Source organism: Hemibagrus wyckioides, linkage group LG21, assembly GCF_019097595.1.
Source record: "Hemibagrus wyckioides isolate EC202008001 linkage group LG21, SWU_Hwy_1.0, whole genome shotgun sequence".
NCBI classification, from domain to species: domain Eukaryota; kingdom Metazoa; phylum Chordata; class Actinopteri; order Siluriformes; family Bagridae; genus Hemibagrus; species Hemibagrus wyckioides.
Window position 1 is genome coordinate 7,486,426 of NC_080730.1, and position 12,924 is coordinate 7,499,349.

Sequence of the window (12,924 nt, forward strand, 5' to 3'; positions counted from 1 at the left end):
TAAATCATGATTACTGTTTTCCCTTATTCGGTTATTTTTAACTGTCTAACTGTGTAGATATTATTTATGTGGTGGATCACATTTTTTAGCACAGCAGTGTGCGTGGAGCAGGTTTAGGAGTTGATGCACATAAGATTTGAGTTAGAGATTATAGCTATGTCTTCCTTCTTACACAATTTGTGTTCTATATCTTTCATCATTATCAATTTCTCCGTCTGCTACGGGCTGAAAATGTGGACTGTTTCTGTTTCGGCCATGTCCTGCATTTTGCGCATTACTTATTTTACTTTATATAACAGCTTTTTATATGTACTCATGTCTGGCAAGCCATTTTTTTTAAACCAAGTGCTCCCCATGTGTGTTGTGGTGAATAAATATGTAAAAGAGGAAGATATATGTGAAGGAATAGTCCCTCAATTACTCTCCCGAGGTATATGTGTCATGCTACTGTAGATCATTTTCCTTTGACTAAGCAACTTCAGCAGAAAGGTACTTACCCTCGGTTGGTAACAACAGCCTTCCGTAGATACACATAGCTTGCTGGGAAGATGCCCTGTAAAAAACAAAGATAAACTGAGGTTAAATCATAGCACTAATCCCTAACATGCCAATTATGAGAGGAAGAAAACAGTGTTGCATTTGGTCAATCATTTCCATCTTGATTATCAGTCCATATTTCAACAATTGATCAAACTGACAAAAATGGAAGATTTCACACTGAGATTTAAAAACAAAATCCAAACAAGAAATAAAAATGATTGAAAAGCAATGTTCTTTCAAGCACTGTTGTGTATTTTAGTGGTAGAGAAACTAGTAGGGTTTGAGGATGCTCATGTCCATGAATTGGCTTCTATTATACTGTACCTAGCATGGCAATAATGAGAGAAAGAAAAGAATGTCTTGCACATCACGGAACTACATCGTCATCCTTTTTTGGTTTATTTTATCTTGGCTATGTTTTTATCTCTGGCACAATTCATTTATGAAAACTTTAGAAATATTGACTACACCTGTTCAGTCCTCTTGAGACAGTGTAAGTAAGTCGGTCTTGGATGCTGACTGATCTAGTATCTAGTATATCGACATTGTGCTGACGAGGTAAAAGTAGAAATCTGATAACAGCTAATAGATCAACGTGAGTCTATTTCCTCAACTCCATGACCAAGTATTCTTTAACTGAAGGTAAAAGGATGTTGCTTTCTTTCGTTTGCACAATTAGAAGTACTTGAAGGACAAGGAAAAACATGCAAAACAAAGTGTATTAAGAAAAAAAAAAAGAACTACAATCATCTGCAATTACTCCAAACTGTTCAGTAAATCTATAATAACATCCTTTAAGAACAGCTCCACAACTGGTCTAGCTGCGATAATGAGACTGCTTGAGGTCACAAACCCAGTTCAGCATCAATTACCTGGCCTTAGTTATGCTGGGAGCTGAAATTGAAGGGTTTTTTTAGTTGCTCTGTTTAAGTGCTTGTTTAATATCATTACAGTGGTCAGGAAAGAGACCTCTGTAAAAAGAAAGAAGAAAACAGCTTTGCTTATGGTAAATAAAACGGAAGGGATGGTAACATCAGGGGTGCCAACATTGTTAACAAGAACATTCGAGCAGGCAGACAAAAGAAATAATAGATTTTGGAGGATGGTAGTTGGTGGATGAGAACTTTTTTCTCCCCCAGATGTGCGGTAAGTAAAAATAACAAATAACCAACTCCTCCCAAGAAACCACAGTCCTATCCAGCCTCTGGCTCATGAATTAAAGACAAAGTTCAATTACATAAAGAGTAAAGCAAAAAATAATATGTAAAACAAAATAATTAAAACTCTTTCTCTTCTTTCCTTTTAAATGACCACTGCTTTTAGTCTGACCACTGCTTTGTCTTACAAAGCAGAAAAGCACAGTCTCTGGTTGATCCAATATTGGTATACAAACATCGTATATAAATCATAAATGCATAAAAGCTTAACATAGGTTATGTCAATTCTCCCATGACTTAAAAAAAAACAGGATTTCCTGCTAACGTAACCTACACCGATCAGCCATAACCTTATGAGCACTAAAAGGTGAAGTGAATAACATCTCCTCATCATGGCACCTGTTATTGGGTGGAATATATTAAGCAGCAAGTGAACAATTTGTCCTCACAGTTGATGTGTTAGAAGCAGGAAAAATGGGCAGGCGTAAGGATTTGAGCGAGTTTGATGAAGGGCCAAATTGTGATGGCTAGACGACTGGATCAGAGCGTCTCCAAAACTGCAGCTCTTGTGGGGTGTTCCCGGTCTGCAGTGGTCAGTATCTATCAAAAGTGGTCCAAGAAAGGAACAGTGGTGAACCGGCAACAGGGTCATGGGAGGCCAAGGCTCATTGATGCACATGGGCAGCGAAGGCTGGCCCATGTGATCCAATTCAACAGATGAGCTACTGTTGCTCAAATTGCTGAAGTTAATGCTGGTTCTGATAGAAAGTTTTCATAATACACAGTGCATCGCAATTAGTTGCGTATGGAGCTATGCAGACCAGTCAGGGTGCCCATGCTGACCCCTGTGCACCATCAAACAATGGGCATATGAGCATTAGAACTGGACCACAGAGCTTTTCTATAGGAAGCAGGCATTTCTACTCCATAAGCCCTGAATCCCTCTCCAAAACTTTGCAATATGTTTTAGTACAAATGGTTCTGTATATTAGAGTCACCTCTCCTTTTTCACTTTGTTTTTTAATTGTGGTATTCGATATGAGTCGAATTATAATGGAAAATAAAATAAAATATCATGGAAAATAAAATAATATCTTGGCAGCTGTGGAGTATTTTTAAAATAGTACAATATGGAGTAAAGAATGCTAACCTGGCAACGGCATCACGTTTGTCATCTTGTAGACGCTAACTAGCCGAAACGAGTCTCGGCTGTAACTTTGCTGTCTCTACTACTTAAATGTTAGAGTTCTCATTAATACAGTTTGGCTGAAAAGGCTCTTGCTCCTTTATTATCTTCTGTTAAAAAACACCGCATTAAAATATTCACCTATAATATCAGTGCAACCACTAACCAAAGCATAACATAACAAATATTTCAGTATGCAGTAAGCATAATGTGTTTTAGTCTAGAGATTTCCATTAAACCTTTCTGTCTGGGCTTTCGGTTTTTTTTCCCCCCGCTTTTGCTCTCACTATGGTTCATGAGTATTACTTTAATCTGTACTATTTCTGTCATCTGTGTGTCCTGCTGTTGTTATCTGTGCTAGAGAATAAATGTCTCATGTTTGTTTAGTTTCTCCTGCTGGAGTTTTCTGTCTGTTTGCATTACAATTATGATCTACACTGCGATTGTTTTGTCTGCTTTGCTGCCTGTACAAACTGAGATTCTTGGATTAGACTAAATAAAGCTCAGTACCTACATGCAACCAGGTCTGGTTCTGAACTGCTAGAGCTATATTTTTCCTTCATATGTTAATTTTTCGGCAGGGTAAACTCGGTTATTGAGGACACCAAAATTCCATCTGCTGGAATGGAAAAATTGAGATAAGTACACTCTATTAATCTCTAGAACTGCTTGTGCATTACCTAAATCTGTGGTACATTTTAATGCTATTATATGAGGATGGTTTTGTTCCTTGTGGTGCTAATGAAGAGTAATGTGAACCATATTCTTCACCTAGATAGTAACATGCTTCCTAAATAGCACACTATATACACTATATTGCCAAATGTTTTGGGACACCCTTTCAAATCATTGAATTCAGGTGTTGTTTTTCAGGGGTTGGGCTCGGCCCCTTAGTCCAAGTGAAAGGAACTCTTAATGCTTCAGAATACCAAAACATTTGGGGATGGCCCCTTCCTGTTCCAACATGACTGCACACCAGTGAACAAAGCAAGGTCCATAAAGACATGAATGAGTGAGTTTGGTGTGGAGGAACTTGACTGGCCTGCACAGAGTCCTGACCTCAACCTGATAGGACACCTTTGGGATGAATTAGAGCAGAGACTGAGAGCCAGGCCAAAACTGTGATGTCTGCCTTTATATGCACATGAATTTAATATGGAGTTGGGCCGCCCTTTGCAGCTATAACATCTTCAACTCTTCTGAGAAGGTTTCCACAAGGTTTAAGAGTGTGTTTATGGGAATTTTTGACCATTCCTCTAGAAGCGCATTTGTGAGGTCAGGCACTGATGTTGGACGAGAAGGTCTGGCTCGCAGTCTCCACTCTAATTCATGCCAAAGATGTTCTGTCGGTTCGAGGTGCAGGCCAGTCAAGTTCCTCCACACCAAACTCACTCATCCATGTCTTTATGGACCTTGCTGTGTGCACTGGTGCACAGTCATGTTGGAACAGGAAGGGGTCATCCCCAAACTGTTCCCACAAAGTTGGGAGCTTGAAATTGTCCAAAATGTCTTGGTATTCTGAAGAATTATGAGTTCGTTTCACTGGAACTAAGGGGCCAAGTCCAACCCCTGAAAAACAACACCTGAGTTCCATGATTTGGAAGGGGTGTTGCAAAACATTTGGCAACAGTGTAAATGTCAATCACCATCTTTGAACAGAATCTCATTGTAATATATTATAATATATTACATTGTAATATTGTAACATATTGTCACTGGAAAATGTTATCCAGCCATTATTCAGTAAACTGCTTATTTTAGAAAAAGTTAAAAGTTTGTGTGTGTGTGTGTGTGTGTGTGTGTGCTTTGAGCTTGCTATATACAGGCAGAATATAAAAAAAAAATATGTCACATAGATTTCAGTAAATAAGTTGAATCAATGCAAACATCAGGACACTTGTATTTACTAAATCAGTCTGGCGTGAGCAACTATGGTGTCCTTTGGTTAGTTTGATTAGTTTGATTATTCCATCATGATGCTGTGTCTTCCATGTTTGGGTCACTGGGATTTCATGTTCACAGCAGTTAGATATCCTAATGGAGTGCTGAGTCAGTTGTTGTTGTAGCTGTACAGGTCTCACAGGAGTCTAGCAATTTACTCTCACTTCAGTGTTGAGCAAATCAATTTAACTTCACAGAAACGCTGTTTTGACAGTGCAACCAGCTGAAGTAGATTAAATCCTTTAATTGAAATTGTCTACCAAATGTATCTCTTACTATATATGATGCCCAGATTTAAATGTCTAAATTTTGATTATAGTAGTAGTAGAAGAAGAAGAAGAAGAAAAACAATAATTTCTGTGGATTAGCGGATCTGATGCCCTGAATAAAATAGTCACATATCCTGCACTGTTCTGAACAGCATGCTATGGATTCAAGGAACTGTACAACACTATGCTACATGATACAAGCACACAGCTGCGTAAAGGACTAAGCAGCCCTGAGATCGCTTTAAAAAATGGCACCAAGCAGTGCAAATAGAGTGTTAAATAGAGTGTTAGCAGACTTCCCTGCTATCAATCCAAGCAACAGACTTGCACTATATTTCCTGTATGTGGACACAATCACAGCTATATTTGCATGTTGTAATATCCCATTATAGATGTATCCCATCTTTTTTCTGATATAATAACCTCTACTCTTTTGGGAAGTCTTTCCACCATATTTTGGAGCATGGCTGTTGGAATTTTCCCATTTGGTCACAAGGGCACTAGTGAAATCGGTTGAGTACACCTGGTATGCAGTCAATTCCAAAGTGTCCAGTTGTGGTTGAGGTCAGGGCTCTGTGCAGGCCACTCAACCACTCAGGTTCTTGTTTTATGCACAGGTAAAGGGCCATTTTTATGCTACAGCATACAGATTGTTCAGAAACCTGTGAGTTCCAATCACAGATACCACACGACCAGTATTTTTGAGCAAAACCTGCTGGTAACTCAACTGCAATCTGTTATGGGTGCAGGTACCTGTCTAATAAACATAATGTAAATTTTGAAACCAGATTTAGAGTCATCAAAGCAATATCGTAGATCTAAACACATCCTAATTATCCCAACCTTATGCTCACAGTCCCATTGTGCATTAAATTCTGGGCAGTTCTGCGCAGATGTTTTTCTCTTCAGCCTCTACACCTCACTGAATCAATCGAGGTTATCCCTGCAAATGAAAAAGGAAGGAAGGGGAGTTGATGAATATATGGGTCATCAACATCCTGCAAGCTTGCACATCTGTGTTATGCCACCGCGGCTCTCGGATACTCAAACCAGACGACCACAGAGCCCCAGGCTTATTATTAATGTGAACTCCTGAATCATAGATGGCACTTCCAATGGTTTCATTCTGGGCATCCTAATTTACTCACCCTTTAAGATCCTCGCTCAGTTTACTATTTCTGCATGGATGCCTAAACCAAATAGTTGCACAGTGAATAGATTTATTTTATTAAATCTGATTGTCAGTGAATTGCTTCCTTTAATTCATTTTTCAGTGAGGATAATTCTGTCTTTGTTACGCACCAGTTTTATCACATCAAGTCACCCATATTGGACGTGGTATTTATATCATATCAGCATGGATGTTCGGTATCATAGTGATAAGATATTTATAGCAAATGTGTGGTCACTGAACAGACTGCATTGCTAATTAGGAATTGATTGGCTTGAGAGTTAATAACTGTGATGCTACGCACACTAGAGATATTCTTACACATAGTGGATAGCGTTATATTGCACTTAAGGATGTATAACTCAATATCTTTTAAACAAGCTTTTAGGTCTACGTCCATAAAAAATATAAAGCACTCCTACTGAGACTTATTGCCTGTACACAAATTTAAAACCAAATTATCCAATGCGAGATAAGATAATAAACTAATGCTAGAATAAATCATGTCAAGGGGTAAATAAGCATAATATCTAAGGAGGCCAAACTAAGTCATGGGATGCTCAATGTTGCAATGTTTTGTGCGTATTTTATTTTCCAAACTTTTTTTCTTGTGGGTTTTCTATCAGTTGTAAGCAGTAGCACCATGTGGTCCAGGCTGCTTGCACTGCTCAATCAGTTCCCTCTAAATAAATAAGTGAATGCGGCAAAGAGGTGATAAGGGAGATTGGAGATACTGTAAGGCTGACTGTCACAGGTCTGCGGTGTCAAGTGCCCCATATCCCACTAGGTTGTGGGAATCAGTGAAACCTGCATAGGAGAACAGGTCCCACCAATCCAACTTGTGCCACTCATTGAAAGAATCAACCAAGTGTTTACGTTCAGCAGGTGGTAGATGCACATGAGCTCAGTTCATGTGTATTTTGTGGGTGCTTTCTGGCTTCTGTCCTGGTCACTGTTAGGCTTTTCCAGCAAAATTGTTTCTTGGTTATTTTCAGTATCCTTACATCTGCAGGTCTGATAATATCAAGAACTGTCTCTGGCACCTTAAGTTGCTTACTTGCAGTTTCTTAGGAGCATACATGTTGAAAAAAATGACAGCTAAACAATGCAGATGGCTAAGTCCTACAAGACAATGTGTTATATTTTTCACAGCCTGAAATACAAAAGGATATTTTTGCACAAGTAGCACTGCTGCCACAAAGCTTCAGGATCCAGTTCAATCCTGAGGTTGGGCTACTATTTGTGGAGAGTTTGTGTTCCCTCCTCCACGCCGGTAGGTAGTTATGCTATACTGCCCCTAGATTGAGTTTCTGAGTTAGACTGAGCAAATGATTGTTGTGAATGTGTGTTTGCACATGAACTGGCATCCCATCCAGGGGTGTTCCAAGGATAGGCTCCAGATCCATCGCAATCCTGACCAGGATCAGTTGGTTTATGAAGATGCATAAATGATTCCAATAAATATCTTGCAGTATTTTATCGATGTGTTCTTATTTGTCTTCTCAGTAAGGTTTTGTATTTTCAGTATAGATCCAAATAACAGCCATTTCCTGCAACATCATTTGTTTCGCATGTCTGGTCTCAATCAGAGGTCAAAAAAATTATACCTCAAACAAAAAGAAGGGTTCTTAAAAATCTATATTATATGATTCTTCAACACCAGCGCCATTTCCATAAAAAAAAAAAAAACTCTGTCCTTTTTTATAAACAATACTGGTGGGTGCTGGGATTTGCCCATTCATCCACAAGGGCATTAGTGAAAAAGGCACTGATATCTGTTGCAGACATCAGTGTTGTTGAGGTCAGGGCTCAGTGCAGGCCACTCAAGTTCTTCAACACCAACCTTTGCAAACAATGTCTATATGGTCCTTGTTTTACGCATAAGTAAAGGGCCATTATTTATGCTACAGAGTTTCAATCACAGATACCACACAACCAGTGTTTTTGCCCTAACCTGCTGGTAACTCAACTGCAATTTGTTATGGATGCATGTACCTGTCTAATGAACATTATGCAAATTTTGCAACCAGTTGGTCAAACAGATTTAGCCATCAAAGCAAGTCCTAGATCTAAACACATCCTAATTATCCCAACCTTATGCTCACAGTCCCAGTGTGCATTAAATTTTAAAAAAATTGAAGCAGACACGGCCTTAGTTTGAGTCCGATCCCGGTCACCAATGGCATTTTCAGTCATAAATGTTACTACATCCTGCAAAAACAGGTATGCTACGGTGAAGCCAGTGGGGTGAACACATTGAGCTGTTACTAATGGTCTTGCTCCCAGCTAGAGTGTACTCAAACTGTTTAGGAACAAGGAATCGGGGGAGGCAAAGTAGAGATAGTGCAGCTCCCCTGCCTCCGCCTGAACGCTCACTTAGCAGAAAAGGTCAACGCTAAGCCGAATAAGAATAGCATTTCCCGCTTCAAGCAAAAGAAATGCAAAAGAAACAGCCTCTGCATGTCAGAACCGTAACTGACAGCCTTTTATTCTCTCTTTCATTATGTGGGAAGCAGAATAACTGGTGTTTGCTTAATAATTCGATAGTACATAAACAGTCTGTAAAGGCCTTGTTGATGTCCCAGAATACAATTGTTTTCACTTTTTCTTTGAGGAGGAGGAATAATTCAGCAAATACAATTACTGTTACACAGGCAACGTCCTACATGCGATTTCTTTTATGTTACGTTAGAACGTGTATAAAGAAAGTGAAGGAACTAAGAATTATAGTTAAAATTATGAGGCGGTTATCTAGTGCACGGTAAGTACTGTTCCCAGCTCCATGTTTCCATGTTCTGCAGTTCTGTTCTATCTTGCAAAATACTATTTTGAGTGTATTGCTTACTCTTAATTGTCCCTAGGTAAAAATATGTGTGATGCCCTGTAATGGGCAGACATACCCTTCCAGGGCATAGTTCCATTCATTGTGTTTACCTGCATGGGATAAATTCCAGATCCACTGTGATGATGAATAAATACTTTTGTTTATTTGGCAGATATGAAAATGAATTATGATCAACAGGAAGGGGTGTGACATAATGGAACTATCTGTATCTGTTTAATGTTCCAAGTATCTGTAGCTCTATTTAGATACACTATATTCAGACTTCTGGCTGTCACAGTTCCTCAACCTCAGCTACATCACTCCAGTTCATAATTATTTGTTAATAATTAATAATAATCGCTTCTATTCCCCAAAATATAAACAAACTTGTAGGCTAATTTAAACCACCATGACCATAAGTAAGAAATCTTGAGCAGGAAGTTACTAAAGATGAATGAATGCATATTCATTTTAATGAACATGAATGTTTGTTTGTTACATATTCCTATATTGTTAGACCATGTTCCATTAAACACTAAGAGAAACCAGGCTTGTTGTATATGCCGTCTCCTTTGCCTATTAGAAATTTTTTTTTTTTTTTTCTGTTAAACATCAAGTAATTAATTGAGCAATAAAGAACAGACGAATCCACCCTCGGTGAGCAGTTAAGCACTCAAAAGCAATCAAAAACCATCATTTGGACTCAGTTACAAAACCAAAAAGATGCCGTGTCTAATGAGGAAAATGCCTTCAGTGCTTTTATTATAATCAAACCAATTATTTAAGACACTTTGCTTTAAATGTGTTTTTTTTTTTACTTCTACCTATGTTGCTACAAAATCACTTCAAAATATTAACATGAAGTAACAGTCATAAAATGATAATATGCCGTTTCCTGGACAGATCACAGCACAAGCATCGCTCTAAAACGGTAGATTTAGTAATAACACTCTGCCTTTATAGTGAATATAAGCTGGAGTGCTGATTTTCTGCAGATTTTATAAATATAAGATTTAAATCTTTAACTCACACTAATGCTGATTAATAGCTGAGCAATGTGTGACTAACAACCTGTCAGCTTTCGCGCTACCTCTCTAACCCCCCCCACTTGATCCCTCTCCATGTGTGGTAGTGGGTTGCGTTTCTGCTAGCGTAAAGAGTAATGATCTGCTCTAATAGGCTGGAATTCATCTTTGGAGGCTTTAGAGACTGATGGAGTCTGGCTGAAGAAACCAGAATAGAAACCTTCAGCAGAAAAAAATAAATGACATGAATGGTTGAAAAAAAAAAGGCATCTCTTTTAAGGTAAAAACATAGCATAGAATAGGTGATTAATCAATTTGGAGTTCTTCAGTTTGAACTGGAGCAAGCTGAGCCCATCTTTCTTGTTTGCTGTGCCTGAAAGGAGGCCAGACCCTAAAAAAAAAAAAAATCTTAATATAAGACGGGTGTTTTTTTATTTTTTATTTTTTGGACTAGGTCTTGGCTCATGCTCAGTATATTATGACAACTCAGTGAATTTGGCATTAGATCCTGTCAAGATTCATCTAATCAAACTGAGCCAAATCATGATGGCAGCTGAGGAAGATATAATAAGTTTTGATCATAATAGATTAAAGTGGAGGATATTTAATTAAAATTTATGAAAGTCCAGTTACATTTATTCTTTGCTTGCCAACGTACGAATAAGCAAACAAATGATAAAGTGAGCTCCTCTAGTCATTGACCCCTGGATTACAGTGTCTACTTCTATGGCACAAACGTCCAGCAGCAGAGCTCACATTATGATTAACGTAGGGCTTCACAATTAATCACATTTTTTTAAATGAAGCTTTTAATAGAATGTAAAAATAAATGTTTTATATAGATTCAAAATGATAAAACTTTGCTTCTCAATATTCTGAATAATTATAATAAATAATTATAATTATATTTTCAATATTTAGCAAAAAAAAATTGAATTAATTAGGAATTATATATATATATATGTACTGTATATAAGTACGTTCGCCTCACACCTCCAGTCCTGGGTTCGAATCTCGCTCCCACTCACTATGTGTGTGGAGTTTGCATGTTCTCCCCATGCTTGGTGGGTTTCCTCCGGGCGCTCCGGTTTCCTCCCACAGTCCAAAGACATGCTTCTAGGCTGATCAGAGTCTCTAAATTGCCCGTAGTGTGTGATTGCGTATATATACATATACATATATACGTATATTACATATATATATATACAATTTTTTTTCTTCCTTAAAACTCATATTCAGACACTTTATCCAGACACTTCATAAGAATTTTAAGAAGCTGAATCTTCACAAATTTGACTTTAACATCTTTGGAACAGAGCACAGGCCAGGACCAAAGACACTTTTCTTGCAGAATTGCATAATGGAAAATAAAAAATGATTACGCTTTGGGGTAAATGTTACTTCTCCTCATATGTCATGTGATTTTGTCATTTCACCAACCATTTCACCATCAGCCCAACTCCCTTTGCTTAACATGCATTGTTCAGACTGCTGACAGGACGCATTGCTCACTTGTCAATCAAACCCAGGCCTATTGTTTACCTTATTGTATAGTATCTATGCTAATCTGAGAGCTGCTTATTTTATTGCCAGCCTGAGAAGTCATTTCTTGTCATTTTGTCTGAAAATAGGACAATAGAAATTAGATAAAACAAGAAAGTTAACTTTGGTACCCAGAAGAGCTATGAGCTAGACTTGATAAACTTATTTTTCTAAACTCTCCGTGTTAAAGAGAGGAATGCGTGACTTGTTGATACTAAGATGTGCAACACATTGCATAATGTTAACATACTTTTTGTATAGTTTCATTTCTTTTTAAAATTCAGTTGATTCTGTAGCACATGTAAGAGCCAGATTAGTTGAACGCTGGTACCTTTTCATTTCACAACATCCTCACTCACCGTCCACTTTATTAGGAACACCTGTTAATCTATTATCATCCAGTCATGTAGCAGCAACCCAGTGCATTACATCATGCAGAAAACTGGCCAAAGGTTTCTGTTCACATCAAACATCAGATTGAACAGGTCTTCCTAATAAAAGTACAGTTGTTCCTTTTATAGTGGATATGTTTAAAGGCTTCTTTTGGCATTCTTTTATAATATTATTTGCTCAGTCTTAGAACCAGGCATGGACTCTACTAGATCCCCGAAGGTGTGCTGTGATATCTGGTACCAAGATGTTAGCAGCAGTTCCTTTTGATAGATACTGACCACTGCAGACCGGGAACACCCCACAAGAGTTGCAGTTTTGGAGATGCTCTGATCCAGTCGTCTAGCCATCACAATTTGGCCCTTGTCAAACTCACTCAAATCCTTACACTTGCCCATTTTTCCTGTTTCCAACACATCAACTTTGAGGACAAAATGTCTAATATATCCCACCCACTAACAGGTGCCATGATGAGGAGATAATCAGTCTTATTCACTTCACTTGTCAGTGGTCATAATGTTATGCCTGATCAGTGTATATACAGTACATGGTACCAAAATGATATTTTTGTTTAAGTAACTGTTTACTCTTTCCTTGGCTATTTATCTACTTAAAAAACCTTGAGCTACATGTGATCTTAAAATTTTATCACAGTGAAGAGCATTTACACAGTCTGGACAGATGTCAGTGGATAAAGTTTTATGTTTAAATGAACTAATACAATTAAATTAATACTGAGGACTCAGCAGAACAGAACTAAGGGAATTAATCAGTGATCATTTTCCCACTTATTGTGATTAATGGAGTGAAGAGATGATGATAAGGCTTGTTTTTAAATGTGACTCCGATGCTGAGACATGGACTTATGTGAGAACTTTC

General features: G+C 38.0%; 1 protein-coding gene across 6 annotated transcripts in view; it reads right to left on the bottom strand.

The window, feature by feature from the left end:
- Positions 1 to 12,924, bottom strand: part of dock3 (dedicator of cytokinesis 3) — a 218,800-nt gene that overhangs the window by 141,850 nt on the left and 64,026 nt on the right. For all 6 annotated transcript variants that reach the window (XM_058373970.1, XM_058373975.1, XM_058373974.1 and 3 more), the window contains exon 4: positions 498 to 553. In XM_058373970.1, coding sequence (XP_058229953.1) covers positions 498 to 553 — 56 coding nt within the window. The remainder of the gene's footprint in view (positions 1 to 497; positions 554 to 12,924) is intronic.